The sequence below is a fragment of the Cherax quadricarinatus genome, chromosome 31, assembly GCF_038502225.1.
Source record: "Cherax quadricarinatus isolate ZL_2023a chromosome 31, ASM3850222v1, whole genome shotgun sequence".
Taxonomy (NCBI): domain Eukaryota; kingdom Metazoa; phylum Arthropoda; class Malacostraca; order Decapoda; family Parastacidae; genus Cherax; species Cherax quadricarinatus.
In genome coordinates this window covers 32,987,021-33,009,763 of record NC_091322.1, presented here as the reverse complement: position 1 = coordinate 33,009,763, position 22,743 = coordinate 32,987,021, and the positions used below count along the sequence as shown (strand labels likewise).

Genomic DNA, 22,743 nt, shown 5'->3' with positions numbered 1-22,743 from the left:
CTGTTCACATATATGCTTCAATGTAAACACCTGATCTACACATCCCCTACCCACTCTAAAACCTCCTTGCTCATCCGCAATCCTACATTCTGTCTTACCTCTAATTCTTTCAATTATAACCCTACCGTACACTTTTCCTGGTATACTCAGTAAGCTTATTCCTCTATAATTTTTACAGTCTCTTTTGTCCCCTTTCCCTTTATATAAAGGGACTATACATGCTCTCTGCCAATCCCTAGGTACCTTCCCCTCTTTCATACATTTATTAAACAAAAGTACCAACCACTCCAACACTATATCCCCCCCTGCTTTTAACATTTCTGTCATGATCCCATCAGTTCCAGCTGCTTTACCCCCTTTCATTTTACGTAATGCCTCACGTACCTCCCCCACACTTACATTCTGCTCTTCTTCACTCCTAAAAGATGGTATACCTCCCTGACCAGTGCATGAAATTACTGCCTCCCTTTCTTCCTTAACATTTAAAAGTTCCTCAAAATATTCTCGCCATCTACCCAATACCTCCATCTCCCCATCTACTAACTCCCCTACTCTGTTTTTAACTGACAAATCCATATTTTCCCTAGGCTTTCTTAACTTGTTTAACTCACTCCAAAATTTTTTCTTATTTTCATTAAAATTTCTTGACAGTGCCTCTCCCACTCTATCATCTGCTCTCCTTTTGCACTCTCTCACCACTCTCTTTACCTTTCTTTTACTCTCCATATACTCTGCTCTTCTTATAACACTTCTGCTTTGTAAAAACCTCTCATAAGCTACCTTTTTCTCTTTTATCACACCCTTTACTTCATCATTCCACCAATCACTCCTCTTTCCTCCTGCCCCCACCCTCCTATAACCACAAACTTCTGCCCCACATTCTAATACTGCATTTTTAAAACTATTCCAACCCTCTTCAACCCCCCCACTACTCATCTTTGCACTAGCCCACCTTTCTGCCAATAGTCGCTTATATCTCACCCGAACTTCCTCCTCCCTTAGTTTATACACTTTCACTTCCCTCTTACTTGTTGTTGCCACCTTCCTCTTTTCCCATCTACCTCTTACTCTAACTGTAGCTACAACTAAATAATGATCCGATATATCAGTTGCCCCTCTATAAACATGTACATCCTGGAGCCTACCCATCAACCTTTTATCCACCAATACATAATCTAATAAACTACTTTCATTACGTGCTACATCATACCTTGTATATTTATTTATCCTCTTTTTCATAAAATATGTATTACTTATTACCAAATTTCTTTCTACACATAGCTCAATTAAAGGCTCCCCATTTACATTTACCCCTGGCACCCCAAATTTACCTACTACTCCCTCCATAACATTTTTACCCACTTTAGCATTAAAATCCCCAACCACCATTACTCTCACACTTGATTCAAAACTCCCCACGCATTCACTCAACATTTCCCAAAATCTCTCTCTCTCCTCTACACTTCTCTCTTCTCCAGGTGCATACACGCTTATTATAACCCACTTTTCACATCCAATCTTTATTTTACTCCACATAATCCTTGAATTAATACATTTATAGTCCCTCTTTTCCTGCCATAGCTTATCCTTCAACATTATTGCTACTCCTTCTTTAGCTCTAACTCTATTTGAAACCCCTGACCTAATCCCATTTATTCCTCTCCACTGAAACTCTCCCACCCCCTTCAGCTTTGTTTCACTTAAAGCCAGGACATCCAGCTTCTTCTCATTCATAACATCCACAATCATCTCTTTCTTATCATCTGCACAACATCCACGCACATTCAGACTTCCCACTTTGACAATTTTCTTCTTCTTATTCTTTTTAGTAATCTTTACAGGAAAAGGGGTTACTAGCCCATTGTTCCCGGCATTTTAGTTGACTTTTACAACACGCATGGCTTACGGAGGAAAGATTCTTATTCCACTTCCCCATGGATATAAAAGGAAAATTAATAAGACCAAGAACTATTAAGATAAAATCAAAGAAAACTCAGATGAGTGTGTATAAATAAATGTGTACATGTATGTGTAGTGTGACCTAAGTGTAAGTAGAAGTAGCAAGACATGCCTGTAATCTTGCATATTTATGAGACAGACAAAAGACATCAGCAATCCTACCATCATGTAAAACAATCACAGGCTTCGTTTTACACTCACTTGGCAGGACGGTAGTACCTCCCTGGGTGGTTGCTGTCTACCAACCTACTACTAATATATATATTTATATATATATATATATTTATATATATATATATATATATATTTATATTTATATATATTTATATTTATATATATATATATATACAGTGGACCCCTGCATAACGATCACCTCCGAATGCGACCAATTATGTAAGTGTATTTATGTAAGTGCGTTTGTACGTGTATGTTTGGGGGTCTGAAATGGACTAATCTACTTCACAATATTCCTTATGGGAACAAATTCGGTCAGTACTGGCACCTGAACATACTTCTGGAGTGAAAAAATATCGTTGACCGGGGGTCCACTGTATATATATATATATATATATATATATATATATATAGTATATGGGAACAAGGGGCTAGTAACCCCTTCCCCTGTATATATTACTAAATGTAAAAGGAGAAACTTTTGATTTTCCTTTTGGGCCACCCTGCCTCGGTGGGATACAGCCAGTGTGTTGAAAGATATATATATATATATATATATACAATGGTCCCCCGCTTTTCGTAGTTCCCGGCAATCGTAAAATTCGCCAATCATAGAGGTATTTTCGTATAAACGTGGACTCGCTTTTCATAGATTGACTCGCGAGTTGTAGTTCGTCCGGGACGCGTACCCACGGCGTGAGCCAGGGCGGCAGCCAGTCTGGCATTGTTTACCAGTGAGCGAAGGTCCCCTCACGTGCTCCAGCAAAATATTTCATAATATTCCATTTATTTTAGTGCTTGCAAGTACTAAATAAGCTACCATGGCTCCAAAGAAAGCTCCTAGTGCCAAGCCTGTGGTAAAGAAGGTGAGAAATACGATTGAATTTAAGAAAACCATCATTGAACAATATGAAAGTGGTACAAGTGTGGCCGAACTGTCCAGGATGTATAAGAAACCCTACACAACCTTATGTTCCATAGTGGCCAAGAAAAATGAAATAAAGGATGCTGTTGTTGCAAAGGGAGTAACTATGCTGACAAAAATGAGATCACCAGTACTGGAAGAGGTTGAGAAGTTATTATTGGTGTGGATAAATGAGAAACAATTAGCAGGAGATACTCTTATGACTTCGTTTATTTGTGAAAAGGCTAGGCAGTTGCATAAAGATTTGGTAAAGAAATTGCCTGCAAATAGTGGTGAAGTGAGTGAATTTAAGGCCAGCAAAGGCTGGTTTGAGAGATTTAAGAACCGTACTGGCATACACAGTGTGGCAAGGCATGGTGAGGCTGCCAGTTCGGACCACAAGGCGGCTGAAAAATATGTGCATGAATTCCAGGAGTACATAGAGGCTGAAGGACTGAAACCTGAACAAGTGTTCAATTGTGACGAAACAGGCCTCTTTTGGAAGAAAATGCCAAAGAGGACCTTCATTACACAAGAGGAAAAGGCAATGCCAGGACACAAGCCTATGAAAGACAGGCTGACGCTAATGTTCTGTGACTGCTAATGCTAGTGGGGATTTCAAAGTGAAGCCATTACTAGTGTACCATTCTGAAAATCCCAGAGTGTTCAGGAAAAACAATGTTATGAAGAGTAAATTGTGTGTGTTTTGGAAATCTAATAGTAAGGCATGGGTCACGAGGGAAATTTTCGTCGAGTGGTTCAATGAAGTGTTTGGCCCTAGTGTGAAGGAGTATCTCCTGGAAAAGAAGTTGGATCTCAAGTGCCTGCTAGTAATGGACAATGCACCTGCTCATCCTCCAAACTTGGATGACCTAATTTTCGAGGAGTTTGGGTTCATCACAGTAAAGTTCTTGCCCCCGAATACCACTCCTCTCCTCCAACCCTTGGACCAGCAGGTTATTGCAAACTAAAAAACTCTACACAAAAGCAATGTTTCACAGGTGCTTGACTGTGACCACAGACACTCACTTGACCCTAAGGGAATTTTGGAGAGAACACTTCAGCATCCTCCACTGCATAACCCTTATAGGTATGGCTTGGGAGGGAGTGACTACCAGGACTTTGAACTCTGCCTGGAGAAAATTGTGGCCAGATTGTGTCGACAAGAGGGATTTTGAAGAATTTGGGACTGACCCTAATGAGCCTATGTCTGTTGTAAAATCAATTGTTGCACTGGGGAGTTCCATGAGGTTGGATGTGAGTTTGGAGGATGTGGAAGAATTGGTGGAAGACCACATATGTGGGGTAAGATGGAAAGCTTTATGGAGAAACATCACCCTAACAAGGTTGTTGCAAGCCAGGTTGGCAACAAGTACAGTGACAAAGTCTTGGGCCATTTTAGGGAAGTGTTAAAGAGATGCCAGAAACAGAGCTCTCTCCACAGTTATTTTGTGAGACAGGACTCCAGTGACTCTCAAGGTGGTCCTAGTGGCATTAAGAAACAGAGAAGAGAAGCAACCCCAGAAAAGCAAATGGTACCTGAGGTGTTGATGGAAGGGGATTCCCCTTCCAAACTATAAACAATCCACTCTCTCTCCTCCTCCAGTCTCCCATACACTAAGAAGAATCTCCAATAAAGGTAAGTGTTATGCTGTTAATGTTTCATTCATCATTTCCCATTGTATTGTTTATGTACTATATGCATATTTCATGTTAAAAATTTTTTTGTTTTAGTACTTCTGGGTGTCAGGAACGGATTAATTGTATTTACATTATTTCTTATGGGGAAAATTGATTCGTAAATCGTAAATTTTGTTTATAGTAACTACTCCAGGAATGGATTAATCACAAACAACGAAGGACCACTGTATATATATATATATATATATATATATATATATATATATATATATATATATATATATATATATATATATATATATATATATATATATATATATATATGCCGGGAGCTAGGGGCTATTAACCCCTTCTCCTACTAAATTTAAAAGGAAACTTTTGTTTTTCTTTTTGGGCCACCCTGCCTCGGTGGGATACGGCCAGTTTGTTGGAAAATATATATATACAGTGGACCCCCGCTTAACGATCACCTCCAAATGCGACCAATTATGTAAGTGTATTTATGTAAGTGCGTTTGTACGTGTATGTTTGGGGGTCTGAAATGGACTAATCTACTTCACAATATTCCTTATGGGAAAAAATTCGGTCAGTACTGGCACCTGAACATACTACTGGAATGAAAAAAGTTCGTTAACCGGGGGTCCACTGTATACATATTTATTTACAGTTTCAATTATGTTTATTGTTCAATAACACTAAATTCCAAGATCTGTTCACTTGTTCGCTGAACACTATTTATTGTTACTGTTTCTTTTACTGCATATATTCTATGCACACTGTACGCTATGATATTAGAAGTATTGAAGATTGTGCCTCACAGGTTTTATGTGGTGTCCCTGTATTTTGGTGGTATTTCATTGTTAGCACACACAACACCTCTTCTGGGCATGTTGCTTTATGCCTGTTGAAAGAATTGCTGTTAGTGCTTATTAGGCCCAGACATGAGGGAATTTGGCAATCTGTGTGGCAGTATTGTGTGTACCCTGGTATTTAGCAATGATTTAGCTTATGATGGCCAAATTGAAGTTCTCATAGGTTGGTCTCTTGCCAGTCTTTACCTAGTACACGTTGAGTGTGTTGAGCATGGCCACATCAACAAGGTGGAAAAACAGTCTGATGTACCACATGAAATGTCGCATTTGTTCCCCAAATGCATGCTGTTGGTGTAATCAATCATAGCAACTATCTTCACAATGGGTGTCTCTGTCGTGCAAGTATTTTGCATTTCACTAGTTAACCCTTTCAGGGTCCGTCCCGTAGATCTACGGCTTTACGTTCAGGGTCCAAACCGTAGATCTACGCCATGAGCTCAGCTCACTCTGATAAACTGTGAGTGGTACATTTGGGCTTAGATATGAGAGAATACATCTATGTGGTATGTGTGCACCACATAAAACAGATCCTGCAACACACTGTGTATAATGAGAGAAAAAAAATGAAATCATGATTTTTCGATTAAAACAGCAACTTTGCAGTGTTTTTTCGTATGTTTTTTATAGTTGTATTTGCGATTTCTTGGTCTCATTTGATAGAATGGAAGACATATTACAGAAATAGGGATGATTTTGATTGGTTTTAGCACTGGAAATGGCTTGAAACTGAGCTCAATGTAGCGGAAATGTTAAATTTTTGCCGATATTCAAGAGTAAACAAACGACCTCACACATCTAATACACGTCAGCTGGTGGGTCTAATATACATTCACAAATATGGTGATGATATTTATACAATTATTACAGTATTGCATAACAGTAAATCTTCTTTTTTTTGGTGTGAATAAAAATTCATTATGTGAATAAAAAATCAAAATGGAATTTGTTTGTAAAGCCTCAAAACATAACTAATGAACAGAGGAAATGTTAGTTTAGTGCCAGGAATGCCTACATTGTTCATTCTGGACCCTATTTTGAAATTGGAATATTTTGAACTTTGTGTTAAATTGGCCAAATTAACAATTTCCGATCACTTTATTTTGTAGTTGAAACAGTTGACTTGGTGATTTCTTGTGCTCAATCGATAGAATAGAAGTAATACTAGTGAAATAGCTAAGAATTTGGTTGATTGGAATAATGTAATTGGCCTAAAATGGGAGTCAAAGTCGGCAAAATCGCCGATTCGTAAATGTCGCTGACACATCAAAATTCGCGAGAGCATAATTTCGTCAATTTTCCACCAAATTTCGTACTTTTTGTTTTGTTACCTTCACAAAAAGATTCTCTACGATTTCATAAGAAAAAATAACAAATTTTTTTTTTGAAAATTCTTGGACACTGGTGCGTGACTCCAGATTTGGGCCTTGGACCCTGAAAGGGTTAATAGTGGTCAACACAGTCACTTACCACCTATCATGCCACCCAAATGTTATGATGTTATCTATGAAAGGCTGCACCTGATTTTCTTGGGTAAGTACACTAAATTTGGGCATATGTTTCCTCACTCCTTGAACTGTGCTGAAATGTCAGTATTTTTTCTCAGAGGTGATGACAGAGTAAAGGTCTTTTGTATCAGTTATCAATGTACTATGTATGCCCCTTACCAATATACAGCTTCATCATTTCCTTGACCACATCACCAGAGATATGGGGTAATTTTGAGTCATTTTCTATTGTCCATCCTGTGCAGACAATCAAATCAATGAACATGTCACTCTCACAATCACAAATGAATAGTCTGATACTAAAGTGACTTGGTTTGCTTAGTATGCACTGTCTGAATGACATTCATATCTTAAACAGTGTCAAAGATTCACCAATCACAAGATTTTTAAATGGGCAGAAAAATTTGCTCATCTTGTCTTTCAAATACATGAACACTTCCCTGATTTTGAGTAACATACAGGATTATCCTTGTTAGAGAACTGCAACACAAATGAGGTCACCAAACATCGGAGTACATGCGTCTTTTTATCCAATATTTAGCAATACTGTTCTCATGTACATGTGACATGAGCATAATAGTGGCAAAGAACAAATACATTGATGCCAAGGTAGTGTCCTTCCATTCATACAGATGTGATAGTGTTGAAATATTTGTGTTTGCCAAAGTACACCTGGAATATGCATTCGTTTACTATACAATAGGCTGCACCTGGGCATTATCATACAATAACTCAAGTTTATTAAAGTCCTCTGTCACAGTACAATGTGATTTTATTCCACTGTTGTGTCACCAAATGACATAAATGTGCTGTAGACCATACCCCCGGCCGGGATTGAACCCGCGGTCATAGAGTCTCAAAACTCCAGCCCGTCGCGTTAGCCACTAGACCAGCTAGCCACAATAAGATTCATCCAACTAGGTATATTTCTACACCATAGGAAAGTTAGCACAGGCACCTCTGTGACCACAAATGCAAGTTTTTACAGACGAATCTCCAGCTAGCGTGGCCGTGACGAACTCTAGCTCAAGTCACGGCCACGCTAGCTGGAGATTCGTCTGTAAAAACTTGCATTTGTGGTCACAGAGGTGCCTGTGCTAACTTTCCTATGGTGTAGAAATATACCTAGTTGGATGAATCTTATTGTGGCTAGCTGGTCTAGTGGCTAACGCGACGGGCTGGAGTTTTGAGACTCTATGACCGCGGGTTCAATCCCGGCCGGGGGTATGGTTTATTTGCAATCGTGTCATTATGATTTCTTGAGTCATGTGCTGTAGTCCTGTCAACTCCATGTGCAGTCTGGTGGAAGTGGTGGTTGCAATGGTCGCCATGACCACCATAATCATCACTATTGCTGTCAGATGGCTGTAAAGTGCATGGTAACCATGCACTGAATATTGTATATGGAGCACTTCATGACCTGGTATATCACTGGCGAATATTGTGTGTCACTATCACTAGAATCATCACTCGCCTCATTAACACTAAGTTCTCATCACTGCTTAGAACTTGGCCAAAGCGACAAGAAAACTTCCATTTTCTCTTGCATTGTTGTTCCTGGCTGGGAGACTCCAACCAGGCATGTGGTCCTCAGAATTTGGGCTGGTGCTTGGGATGTTTCCAGCGTCACTTTCACCCACACGAGTACTAAACTCCAAGTTTTCAACACTGTTCCCCATATTAGTTTCATCCGGTCAAGCAGATGGTTAATCCTCCTTGGAGTGAGTGTTTGATGATGGTGCAACATGGTAAACAATGTAGTGGCTTCTACAATGCCCAGCACACACCAGGATTATTTCTATACTGCTCAAACCTGTTTTCTCTGGTGTAGGCCTAACCAAGTCAATTGTCATCATTCTGGAGGCACTAGAATATAGACATAAATTTACATTTTCAAAATTTTCCCAAGCGATGTAAGTCTGTCATCGGCAGCTTAAGGGTTAAGTAAAAAACTGTTTAATCAAATCCTAAAAAACATGAAATCAGGACAACATTCAATATCAGGTGTGTTTCCCCTCACTACAGTTAATGTTTTCTTATTAGGGAAAACAATAACTATTTCTCACAGTACCTATACATTATATTGGGATGGTATACCTGCATTTTCATAAGTGAAAATTAAATTATACTCACTCCTCCAGTAAGGCCAAACACTTTCTCCAGTTCATGTGGTGGCAAAACTTCATAGCCCACAACACTTTCCTTGAAACCTGGGGCATATTCCTCTACTATATTAAAAATCTGAAAAATTCATGGTTTAATATTATTATGATATACAGTACTTATGTGTGGTATATATTTTTACTAATAAAAATAGCTTCAGGTACTGGGGATAAACAGTGTATAAACTTTAATGACAAAATATAATCATAATTTAACCTGGCTGAAAAGTATGGTCTCTTCCATGAATTATGCTTTGGAAACAGCAGTCATTCAAACAATCATCATTCAACACTTTCACCTCACTCACACATAATCACTGTTTTTGCAGAGGTGCTCAAAATACAACAGCTTAGAAGCATATATGTATAAAGATACACAACATATCCAACCAAACTGCCAATATCCTAAACCCCTCCTTTAAAGTCCAGGCATTGTACTTCCCATTTCCAGGACTCAAGTCCAGCTATATAAAAATAACTGGTTTCCCTGAATCCCTTCACTAAATATTACCCTGCTCACACCCCAACAGCTCATCAGGTCCCAAATACCATTCCTCTCCATTCACTCCTAACACGCTCACGCACGCTTGCTGGAAGTCCAAGCCCTTCACCCACAAAACCTCATTTACCCCCTCCCTCCAACCTTTTCGAGGATGACCCCTACCCCGACTCCTTCCCCAACAGATTTATACACTCTCCATGTCATTCTACTTTGATCCATTCTCTCTAAATGACCAAACCACCTCAACAACTTCTCTTCAGCCCTCTGACTAATACTTTTATTAACTCCACACCTTCTCCTAATTTCCACACTCTGAATTTTCTGCATAATATTTACACCACACATTGCCCTTAGACAGGACATCTCCACTGCTTCCAACCGTCTCCTCGCAGCATTTACAACCCAAGCTTCACACCCATATAAGAGTGTTGGTACCACTATACTTTCATACATTCCCTTCCTTGCCTCCACAAATGAAGTTTTTTCGTCTCCACATATACCTCAACACACCACTCACCTTTTTTCTTTCATCAATTCTATGATTAACCTGATCCTTCATAAGTCCATCCGCTGACACGTCAACTCCCAAATATCTGAAAACATTCACTTCTTTCATACTACTCTCCAATTTGATATCCAATTTTTATCTAACATCTGATACCCTCATCACCTTACTCTTTTCTATGTTCACTTTCTACATTTACACACTCTCCCAAACTCATCCATCAACCTTTGCAATTTTTCTCTAGAATCTCCCATAAGCACAGTATCATCAGCAAAAAGTAACTGTGTCAATTTCCATTTTGTATTTGATTCCCCATAATTTAATCCCACCTCTCTCCTGAACACCCTAGTATTTACTTCTTTTACAACCCCATCTATAAATATATTAAACAACCATGGTGACATTACACATCCCTGTCTAAGACCTACTTTTACCGGGAAGTAGTCTCCCTCTCTTCTACACACACTAACCTGAGCCTCACTATCCTCATAAAAACTCTTTACAGCATTTAGTAACTTACTACCTATTCCATATACTACTTGCAACATCTGCCACATTGCTCCCCTATCCACCTATCATATGCCTTTTCTAAATCCATAAATGCAATGAAAACTTCCCTACCGTTATCTAAATACTGTTATCTAAATACACTTGATCTACACATCCCCTACTCACTCTGAAACCTTCTTGCTCATCCGTAATCCTACATTCTGTCTTGCCTCTAATTCTTTCAATAATAACCCTACCATACACCTTTCCTGGTATACTCGGTAAATTTATTCCTCTATAATTTTTACAATCTCTTTTGTCCCCCTTCCCTTTATATAAAATAATTATACATGCTCTCTGCCAATCCCTAGGTACCTTCCCCTCTTTCATACATTTATTAAACAAAAATACCAACCACTCCAACACTATATCCCCCCTGCTTTTAACACTTCTGTCATGATCCCATCAGTTCCAGCTGCTTTACCCCCTTTCATTCTATCTAATGCCTCACGCACTTCCCCCACACTCACATCCTGCTCTTCTTCACTCCTAAAAGATGGTATACCTCCCTGGCCAGTGCATGAAATTACTGCCTCCCTTTCTTCATCGACATTTAAAAGTTCCTCAAAATATTCCCGCCATCTACCCAATACCTCCATCTCCCCATCTACTAACTCCCCTACTCTGTTTTTAACTGACAAATCCATTCGTTCCCTAGGCTTTCTCGTTTATCTCAATCTAAAATTTTTTCTTATTTTCATCAAAATTTCTTGACAGTGCCTCTCCCACTCTATCATCTGCTCTCCTTGTTTACTCTCTCACCACTCTCTTCACCTTTCTTTTACTCTCCATATACTCTGCTCTTCTTATAACACTTCTTCTTTGTAAAAGCAGAAGTGTTATAAGAACCTTTTTCTCTTTTATCTCACACTTTACTTCATCATTCAACCAATCACTCCTCTTTCCTCCTGCACCCACCCTCCTATAGCCACAAACTTCTGCCCCACATTCTAATACTGCATTTTTAAAACTATTCCAACCCTCTTCAACCCCCCCACTACTCACACTTGCACTAGCCCACCTTTCTGCCAATAGTTGCTTATATCTCACCCAAACTTCTTCCTCCCTTAGTTTATACACTTTCACCTCTCTCTCACTTGTTGTTGCCATTTTCCTTTTGTCCCATCTACCACATACTCTAACTGTAGCTACAACTAAATAATGATCCGATATATCAGTTGCCCCTCTATAAACACGTACATCCTGAAGCCTACCCATCAACTGTTATGTAATGGCTTGGCAAAGCACCTGGAGAGCAAAACGTTGCCATAATAAAATGTCACATTAGCTGCACCTGCATCCTTTTACCTAACATATTGTTGGTAATTCTACCAACATTATTACTACTTCAAGCTATTTCTGGTCTGAAATTGACCAAAAATCATCTCCATTTCACTACAGCCTCTCCTCACTTAGCGATGTACTCATTTACGACAACTCAGACTTACAACGAGCTCTCTGACCAGTTTGCATACCTAAATACTGTATATTAGAGCTGATTTCCTCTATTCTGTTTATTACAATATACGGTACACTACTGTATAAATATTTAAAAATACACCAGAAATGTTATAAATGGTACAAAGGTCACATTAAGACAATATCCAAGATGGTTGACACAAACCCACTGCCATTATAGTATGCTCCTCACTTAGCGACGAATTCGGTTACCAACATTGTCTTAGGAACGGAACTCCATCATTAAGTAAGGAGAGGCTGTATATGTTTTCCATTCTATCAATTCATATCAAGAAACAACCAATGAAACTTTAAAAACTACCCTAGAAACACTTCAGTCAGTATTTTAAACCAAACAAAAGATCTAAGGTTTACTTTTCCCATCAAGCACTGTGTGAAGCAGGATTTTTTTTATACTCTACACACCTACCATGCAGGACCTTTACCTCACATCTAGGTCAAAATTTACATCTCAACATATATAAGGATGCTGTGCTTAAAACAGACCTATGTGAGCGACTCTGACATCAATGACATATTATTATAAAAAAAAACAAGCACTAAACCCATAGATTTACTTAAGACAGTGAAAGGGTTAACTACAGCTCCAGCAGTGTTGTCCCCGAGGAAAGGTAACTCGATGATGGTGAAGGTCTATTGAGTCAAAGAGCTTAACCACCCTTCCCTTCCTTGGATCAAACCTGATTACCTTCCATTCTCCTACGAGTTATGGGCTTCCCCATGATAATAATAATGCTAATTCTGAAATTCACTGGATCAATAAAAGAAAGATATATATAATGGGTCAATTAAATACCATTATGCATGTTTTCAAGAAAATAACATGGATGGTTTTTAATTTAAATGTTAAAAGCTTTTGCTAGATTAACAAAAGTATACATGATTGTATTTCCTGTAATACTGCTCAAATGGCATCAATATTAAAATTCATAAAATGTGTATAAAATGAAATGAATTCAGGTCTCAGAAATTCCAATGAATACACAGTACAGTTATTCATATATTGTTTGCCTAGTTAAATTAGCCCACCCAATAATCACTATGTATCACTCAAGTATCCAGCTATGTGGAAGCTCCCTAGGTTGGCTAAAATAAAATATTTAATACAGCATAAGTTCCAAAGTATGAACAAATAAATTGTCTGCACCACTATAATATTTTGAGCTCACAAGAGAGTAAATGAGCCATTTCAATATTCAGCATCTGAAGCAGTATTTACATATCCTTTGTTTCCTTTTGTTTGTATCATCACTGTTACAACATGAGGAAACTGGATATAATACTGATAATGTATATACTGCATGTATATTGTGTATACCTTGCATCATATTAAGACTAATTTTTTACTTTGAGAGCCTTACTCACAATCCCACTGTTTTTGTTTTATTGTATTGTATAAATTATGATCTGAACATTTTATCTAACTTTGTTCAATTTATCAGTGGTGTATCTAAGAATTAATTACATTTCTAATAAGCCATTATCACAACTAGCTCATAATAATCTTGCTGTTAGCTGCAACTTACCTACAATACTTGCCTTGATCTGCCTCCAGTCTCATGTTACGTATCAAACAAACTCTAGACACCATGAATAGACATATGAAGCCTTTATACTAACAAAATAAGTTGACTAAGAAAACCTTACCTTGTTAGCATATTCTATTTTGGCATTCTCATCCCAAGGGCAGCCGCCAGCAAGAGTGTAGGGCACGTACTGAGTAAAAAACAATGCCACATGGCACCCAGGTGGCGCTAAGGTGGGATCACAGCTGCTTGGAAGTGTCATTTCTATCATAGGTCTGAGAAACAAGGAATAAGGAATAATTATAGTAAAAAGCCAGCATACAACCTTTAAATAAATTTTTAGAATAATCTACAAGTGATAGACAGGGATACATTCATTCATGTATTAAAATGTTTCAAATACAAAAGAAATAATCTTTTCATCCATTCAGGTAAGTGATGTCATCTGAAATTAAGACATCCACCAGGTTGGATAATTTATTTTATCTGATTATGGGACTTCCAACCAAAAGGTTTATAAATTTCATCTAGCCTAAGGAAGCCTATGACCTGACTACTGGGTCATAAAATAAAAAAACATAGTCCTCTCTATTCTGGGCCATTATCAAAATTTGTGCATATTTATAGACAGTAAAATCTATCACTTTCACATTTTACCTTTAAAGAAATCAGGTTCCATTTATTAATATTTATTCATTAACTTCTGTTGTACTGTGTTAAATTTAAATAGCTAATTAGTAAGAAAGAAGAGTGGAAAATTCTACAAGTTACTTTGGGCCAGACCATGAAACTTAATAATAGTCCAGGATAGATTAAAATGTAAATTTTCATTTCTAACTTGCAGGTTACTTGTATCTGATGGCTTATTTCTGATAAAACATGTTTTATCAGACCTCAAGACTTATTTGTTGGATATTAAGTGAATGGAAAGAGGGAAATTATTTCCCAGTAAAAGTAGGCCTTAGACAAGGATGAGTGATGTCACCATGGTTGTTTAATATATTTATAGATGGGGTTGTAAGAGAAGTAAATGCGAGGGTCTTGACAAGAGGCGTGGAGTTAAAAGATAAAGAATCACACAAAGTGGGAGTTGTCACAGTTGCTCTTTGCTGACGACACTGTGCTCTTGGGAGATTCTGAAGAGAAGTTGCAGAGATTGGTGGATGAATTTGGTAGGGTGTGCAAGAGAAGAAAATTAAAAGTGAATACAGGAAAGAGTAAGGTTATGAGGATAACAAAAATATTAGGTGATGAAAGATTGGATATCAGATTGGAGGGAGAGAGTATGGAGGAGGTGAATGTATTCAGATATTTGGGAGTGGACGTGTCAGCGGATGGGTCTATGAAGGATGAGGTGAATCATAGAATTGATGAGGGGAAAAGGGTGAGTGGTGCACTTAGGAGTCTGTGGAGACAAAGAACTTTAACCAATGTAAGGCACATCATCAATCAATCCATTCTCAAGCAAGAGAGGTGTATGTTCAAGTCTGAACATTTCTTTTTTTCCTTGGTTACCTCGATGCCAGATGAATCATGGTCTACTTTTTTTTTTCTAATTTGCTTATTTGTGGTTAAATATATGAATATGGTTTTATAGGTTTATGTAGCCTACCATAATTAAATGAACCTAACTGAAAATAAGAAAACACAATTCAGAGGAAAAATAGAAAACATTTTAACAACTGAAGTTGAGCAAACATCAAAAACTGAAGTTATGAAATGAGAATGTGTTGCATAAATAATGCAGACAGACAACCAGTTGGTCTAAGTCTTCCTTGAAAGTCTTTCCTTAGAGAAACTAAAAAAGAGAACCTTCCTCCCACTTGTGTCTTCCCCTGTTGCTAAACTTCTTTCTAGCACCATTTGTTACACAATTTCTCCTCAATGCCCTTTCAATTAATAAAATTTTGTTTTATTTTTTTTCTTGCATTTTATTTCCTTCAATTTAAATCTTTTGAGATTTTATCAGAATTTTCCACAAGTGATAGCGAGATGACTTGTGACTGGTTATCACCTGTGGTTAAAATACACATTTAAACAGATTAATAACTGAATGATGTTTAACCCTTTCAGGGTCGAGAGGCCCTCTCCTAAACTTGTTCTCAGGGTCGAAAATTTTTCGGAAAATTTTTTTTTCTTATGAAAAGATAGATAATATTTTCCTGGTCATAATGACACCAAAAGTGTGAAATTTGATGGAAAACTTATGGAATTATGCTCTCACGAAGTTAGCGGTCTCGATGACGTTTATGCATCGGCGATTTCACCCACTTTGAGCCCTATTTTCGGCCAATTCCAGTGTACTAGTCGACAAAAATCATAACTATTTTGCTAGAACTCCATTTTTTCTATCGAATGAGTACAAGAAACCACCCATTTACTGATTTCAACTATCCAATAAAGTGGTCAGAAATTAGCAATTTTGCCAATTTCGACAAATTTTAAAAGATGCCAATTTCCAAATAGGGTCCAGAATAAACAAGAAAGACATTCCTGGCACTAAAATAACATTTCCTCTGTTCATTAGTCACGTCCCTCTTACATTTCTTTTGCTTTCCACTTTGAATTTTTATTCTCACAAAAAATAGAAGATTTACTGTTATGCAGACTACTGCATTAGTGTAGAAATGGTATAAATAATATCAGCGCACTTGTGATCGAATATTAGACTCACCAGTTGATGTGTATTGGATGCGTGGCATTATTTGTTTACTTTTGATCTTTGGCAAAAATCGAACATTTCTGCTACTTTAAGCTCAATTTCAAGGTACTTTTCATTGTGACACCAATCAAAATCACCTCAATTTCTGTAATATGTCTTCCATTCTATAAAATGAGACCAGGAAAACTAGAATACAACCATAAATACCATATGAAAATACAGTGCAAAATTGCTGTTTTAAACCAAAAACATGGTCCACTGACCACTTAGACCCATTCTTTCATATGTAGGCCTACCAGCTTTCTCTTGCTAGATTTGAAGGTGCTAGAATTTAGGCATGCTAGTACGTCAATAACCCTGGTGCGTAAGCTGTACTAATATGTCAGAAACCCTGAAAAGGTTAAACCATTAAAAAACATTAATTTGCCACCACTCATGTACAAGGAAGTAACTCATGTGCTGTCGCCCATTATCGCAACTCTGTTTAACAGATCTGTGGAATCTTCAGCCTTCCCATCCGTACTCAAGATAGCAGGGGTTACCCTGATCCTCAAAGGAGGCAATGCAACTGAACTGAATAACTATAGACCTATATCAAACATGCCCTTACTATCTAAAATCTTTGAGAAAATAATACACAAGTGAATTTACTCCTACCTCATTTCTCAAAGCATACTTAACCCCTGCCAGTTTGGGTTTAGGCTGAAAAGAAGTACAAATGATGTAATTATACAAATGCTCGAACTTTTGTATGAAGCACTAGAAAAAATGAATATCCTCTGGAGTTCTTCATGGACCTACAGAAAGCATTTGATACAGTGGACAACAGTCTCTTGCACAAATTAGAACCTTATGGGGTCAGAGGACACTCCCTCAAAAATGTTTACACAAATGGCATCACCTTAACTACTCAGCCTGTAGTTATTAGAGTGTCACAGGGTAGTGTTGTTGGCCTCCTACTTTTTCTCGTTTACATCAATGACTTCCCCAATGCATCTCAACTCCTTAAACCAGTTCTATTTGCAGATGACACTACTTATATTTGCTCTTACTCAAACCCAACTATGCTTAGAGACACTGTTAACCCTTTGACTGTCGCAGGCCCCTTTCTGAAACTGTCATTCTATGACGATAAATTTTTGGAAAAAAAAAAAAATTATTTTTTCTTGTGAAATGATAGACAATCTTTTCCTGATGGTAATGACACCAAAAGTATGAAATTTGGTCGAAAACTCAAGGAATTACACTCCCGCGAAGTTAGCGGTCTCGGCGACATATACGTATCAGCGATTTTGCCGATTTTGAGCCCTGTTTTTAGCCAATTACGTTGTTCCAGTTGACCAAACTCATAGCTATTTCTTTAGAACTCCATTTTATCTATCAGTTGAGTACAAGAAACTACCCATTTACCAATATGAACTACCCAATAAAGTGGTCAGAAATTGGCAATTTGGCCAATTTCACGTAAATTAAAAAACATGCCAATTTCAAAATAGGTTTCAGAATAAACAATGTAGACATTCTTGGCACTAAAATAACATATCCTCTGTTCATTAGTCACGTCTCTAGGCCCCTCTTATATTACTATTGCTTTCTATTTTTATTTTTTATTCATACAAAAAAAATTACAAAATTTACTGTTATGAAGACTACTGCATTATTGTAAAAATGGTATAAATAATATCAGTGCACTAGTGAAAGAATATTAGACTCCCCAGTTCACGTGTATTGGACATGTGGTGTGATTTGCTTACTCCTGAACATTGGTAAAAATCGAGCATTTCCGCTACTTTGAGTTCAATTTCAAGGTCATTTTCATTGTGAAAGTAATCAAAATCATCTCTATTTCTGTAATATGTTTCCCATTTTATCACCTGAGACCATGAAAACGAGAATACAACGATAAATACTATACGAAAATACACCCCAAAGTCGGCGTTTTAATTAAAAAAAATGGACAGTTTTTTTTTTCTCATTACGCACTGTGTGCTGCAGGATTTTTTTTATGTGGTACACACTGACCACACAGACCCATTCTCTCACATGTGGGCCTACCAGCTTTCTCCCGCTTGATTTGAAGCCGCTAGAATTTACGCGTATTAATACGTCAGAAACAGTGGTGCGTAAGACGTATATAGACGGCGTAAACAGTCAAAGGGTTAGCCCTTTCAGGGTCCAAGGCCCAAATCTGGAGTCACGCACCAGTGTCCAAGAATTTAAAAAAAAAAAATTTGTTATTTTTTCTTATGAAATCATAGAGAATCTTTTTGTGAAGGTAATAAAACAAAAAGTACGAAATTTGGTGGAAAATTGACGAAATTATGCTCTCGCGAATTTTGATGTGTCAGCGATATTTACGAATCGGCGATTTTGCCGACTTTGACTCCCATTTTAGGCCAATTACATTATTCCAATCAACCAAATTCTTAGCTATTTCACTAGTATTACTTCTATTCTATCGATTGAGCACAAGAAATCGCCAAGTCAACTGTTTCAACTACAAAATAAAGTGATCGGAAATTGTTAATTTGGCCAATTTAACACAAAGTTCAAAATATTCCAATTTCAAAATAGGGTCCAGAATGAACAATGTAGGCATTCCTGGCACTAAACTAACATTTCCTCTGTTCATTAGTTATGTTTTGAGGCTTTACAAATAAATTCCATTTTGATTTTTTATTCACATAATGAATTTTTATTCACACCAAAAAATAGAAGATTTACTGTTATGCAATATTGTAATAATTGTATAAATATCATCACCATATTTGTGAATGTATATTAGACCCACCAGCTGACGTGTATTAGACGTGTGAGGTCGTTTGTTTACTCTTGAATATCGGCAAAAATTTAACATTTCTGCTACTTTGAGCTCAGTTTCAAGCCATTTCCAGTGCTAAAACCAATCAAAATCATCTCTATTTCTGTAATATGTCTTCCATTCTATCAAATGAGACCAAGAAATCGCAAATACAACTATAAAAAACATACGAAAAAACACTGCAAAGTTGCTGTTTTAATCGAAAAATCATGATTTCATTTTTTTTCTCTCATTATACACAGTGTGCTGCAGGATCTGTTTTATGTGGTGCACACATACCACATAGATGTATTCTCTCATATCTAGGCCCAAATGTACCACTCACAGTTTATCAGAGTGAGCTGAGCTCATGGCGTAGATCTACGGTTTGGACCCTGAACGTAAAGCCGTAGATCTACGGGACGGACCCTGAAAGGGTTAATGATGAGCTACTAAAAATATCTATGTGCGTGATGGCCAACAAACTCACTCTCAACATAGACAAAACCTACTTCATGCAGTTTGGAAACAGAGCTTTAAATATCCAACTTAACATATTAGTTAATGGTTCCCCCATTACAAGACATACTGAGGGCAAGTTTTTGGGTCCTCATCTTGACTGCAACCTTAAATTTCAGACCCACATCCAACATATATCAAAGAAAATATCCAAAACAGTAGGCATCCTTTCCAAGATACCATACTATGTGCCCAAACTGCACTACTTACACTATACCACTTACCTCACCTATGGTATCTGTAGGTGAGGTAACTTACCTCACCTACGGTATCTGTGATTGAGGATCAATCACAACCAATTGCCTTAAACTATTAATAACGTAACAAAAAGCTGCTGTGTGGATGATTACCAACTCCTGTGCCAGACAACACACCCCACCGCTCTTCAGGAGTTCAAGAGCCTGAATTTACTTAATATACAAAATATACACTCATATTATTGTGTCTACTATATATACAGAACATTAAACTCTTAATATAAACCCTCTTCTCAAACTTTTCCTTGATAGCTACAACAGAACACACAGGCATAACACAAGGCACAAAACACTCTTCAACATCCCTCATGTCTGTCTCACACTAAGCAAAAGTGCAATGCACATAAAGGGTCCTAGGATCTAGAATTCATTACCCGAACCAGTAAAAGGTCCTGTGCCTGCAAATCAGTTTAGAGCTATACTTAAAAGTTATCTCTTCTCCCAAAATTAATCATACCAACACTATGCTAAATCATTCAACCAGTTTGAAAAGACTCAGAAATTACAAAATAATTTAAGACCGCTTAACCCTTTGGGGGTCGGCAGGTCCTCTCAGAGATTTGTTCTCAGGGTCGGCCAAATTTAAAAAAAAATAGAAAAAAAAATATTTTTTCATAATGACACCAAAAGTATGAAATTTGATGGAAAACTTATGGAAGTATGCTTGCAAAGTTAGCGGTCTCGATGTTTACGCATTGGCGATTTTGTCCACTTTGAGCCCTATTTTCGGCCAATTCCACTGTACTAGTCGACAAAAATCATAACTATTTAGCTAGAACTCCATTTTTTCTATCGAATGAATACAAGAAACCACCCATTTACCGATTTCAACTATCCAATAAAGTGGTCAGAATTTAGTAATTTTGCCAATTTCACACATTTCAAAAGATGCCAATTTCCAAATAGGGTCCAGAATAAACAAGGAAGACATTCCTGGCACTAAAATAACAAGTTCTCTGTTCGTTAGTCACATCCCCAGGCCCCTCTTATATTTCTTTGGCTTTCCACTTTGAATTTTTATTCTCACAAAAAAATAAAATTTACTGTTATGCAGACTACTGCATTAGTGTAGAAATGGTATAAATAATATCAGCGCACTTGTGAAAGAATATTAGACTCACTAGTTGATGTGTATTGGATGCTTGGCATGATTTGTTTACTTTTGAACTTTGGTAAAAATCGAACATTTCTGCTACTTTGAGCTCAATTTCAAGGTACTTTTCATTGTAAAACCAGTCAAAATCATCTCAATTTCTGTAATATGTCTTCCATTCTATAAAATGAGATCAAGAAAACTAGAATACAACAATAAATACCATACGAAAATACAGCGCAAAGTCGGTTTTAATCCAAAAACATGGTCAAAGTTTTTTTTTCTCATTATGCACTGTGTGCTGCAGAATTATTTTTATACTGCACACAGTGACCCCATAGACCCATTCTTTCATATGTAGGCCTACCAGCTTTCTCTCACTAGATTTGAGGGCGCTAGAATTTAGGCGTACTAGTACGTCAAAAACCCTGGGTCGTAAGCCGTACTAGTACGTCCAAAACCCCCAAAGGATTAATCAATTTAAAACATTATTCATACTTAAAAATGTACTGTTGTATCACTGTAAAATGTACTAATTGCAATACTGTTTTGTGCCACCTCACTACTATAAATCTTATTAATTACAAAATTTTTTGGTTTACCTAACTTTAGTAATAAGAGAAAATAATGAATAATTAAAATTTACCACTCTATAACTTATGTCTAGTCTTAAGTAGTCTGTACGCATTAGGATTAGTCATCCCGAAATGCCCTGGCATGTTAGTGGCTTTCTTTGTACTTTTTTTTCTCAACACACTGGCCATATCCCACAGAGGCAGGGTGACCAAAAAGTAAAATGAAAGTCTCTCTTTTTAAATTTTGTAATGTATAAAGGAGAAGGGGTTACTAACCCCTTGCTCCCAGCATTTTAGTCGCCTCCTATGCCATGAATGAACTATGGAGGAAAAATTCTTTTCGACTTCCGCATGTAGTTTCTTTGTACTTAACAACACTTCATAAATTGTAAATCACACATTGTAACCTTTGCAAAAAAATAAAATCTGTATTTGTTGCATTTTTATCCACCTCAGCCCAGAAGGTCCACAGCAACCCTTTCCAGTGATGTCAGAATTATGATGCCCCAGCAATCAGAATTTAGGGAAACAAATGTCACAATGTTTGACTTTATTGGGCTATCCTATAGCAAATCTAAATATGTAATGTACAGTCTGTGTGTGCTTTTTTTCATGGGCCTGTAACGTGTGTGCATGCTCAAGACTTTTGCAAAAATTTGTTTTAATATTTTTGATGAAAAAAGAATTCAGAAAATGTGCTTGGCGTTTTTGGAGGTGTCAGGAACATTGCCCAACTTTCTTATAAGTTCTTCACTCCACATATTGCATTATCACATATAGCTCTCACTTCTGGAATATAACCCATGCAAAAATTTAACTATATATCATCACTATACAATGCCTGAAATCATTAAGCCAGTTTGGAACTACTCGAGAAATCCCAATTAACCCATTGACTGTCGCAACCCCAAATCCTGAGTTGTCTCCTAGTGTCGCAAAATATTTAGGAAAAAAAAAAAAAAACTTGTGAAATGATAGAGAATCTTTTCCCAATGATAATGACACCAAAAGTACGAAATTTGATGGAAAACTTATGGAATTACACTCTAGCAAAGTTAG

At 37.3% G+C, this 22,743-nt stretch overlaps 1 protein-coding gene across 1 annotated transcript in view; it reads right to left on the bottom strand.

Moving 5' to 3' along the window:
- Nucleotides 1-22,743, bottom strand: part of LOC128696383 (pyridine nucleotide-disulfide oxidoreductase domain-containing protein 2) — a gene marked incomplete at its 5' end in the record, with an annotated part of 47,473 nt that overhangs the window by 10,369 nt on the left and 14,361 nt on the right. Inside the window, 2 exon segments of the mRNA XM_070090324.1 lie at nucleotides 9,189-9,296; nucleotides 13,900-14,053. Of these exon segments, the coding sequence (XP_069946425.1) occupies nucleotides 9,189-9,296; nucleotides 13,900-14,053 (262 nt within the window).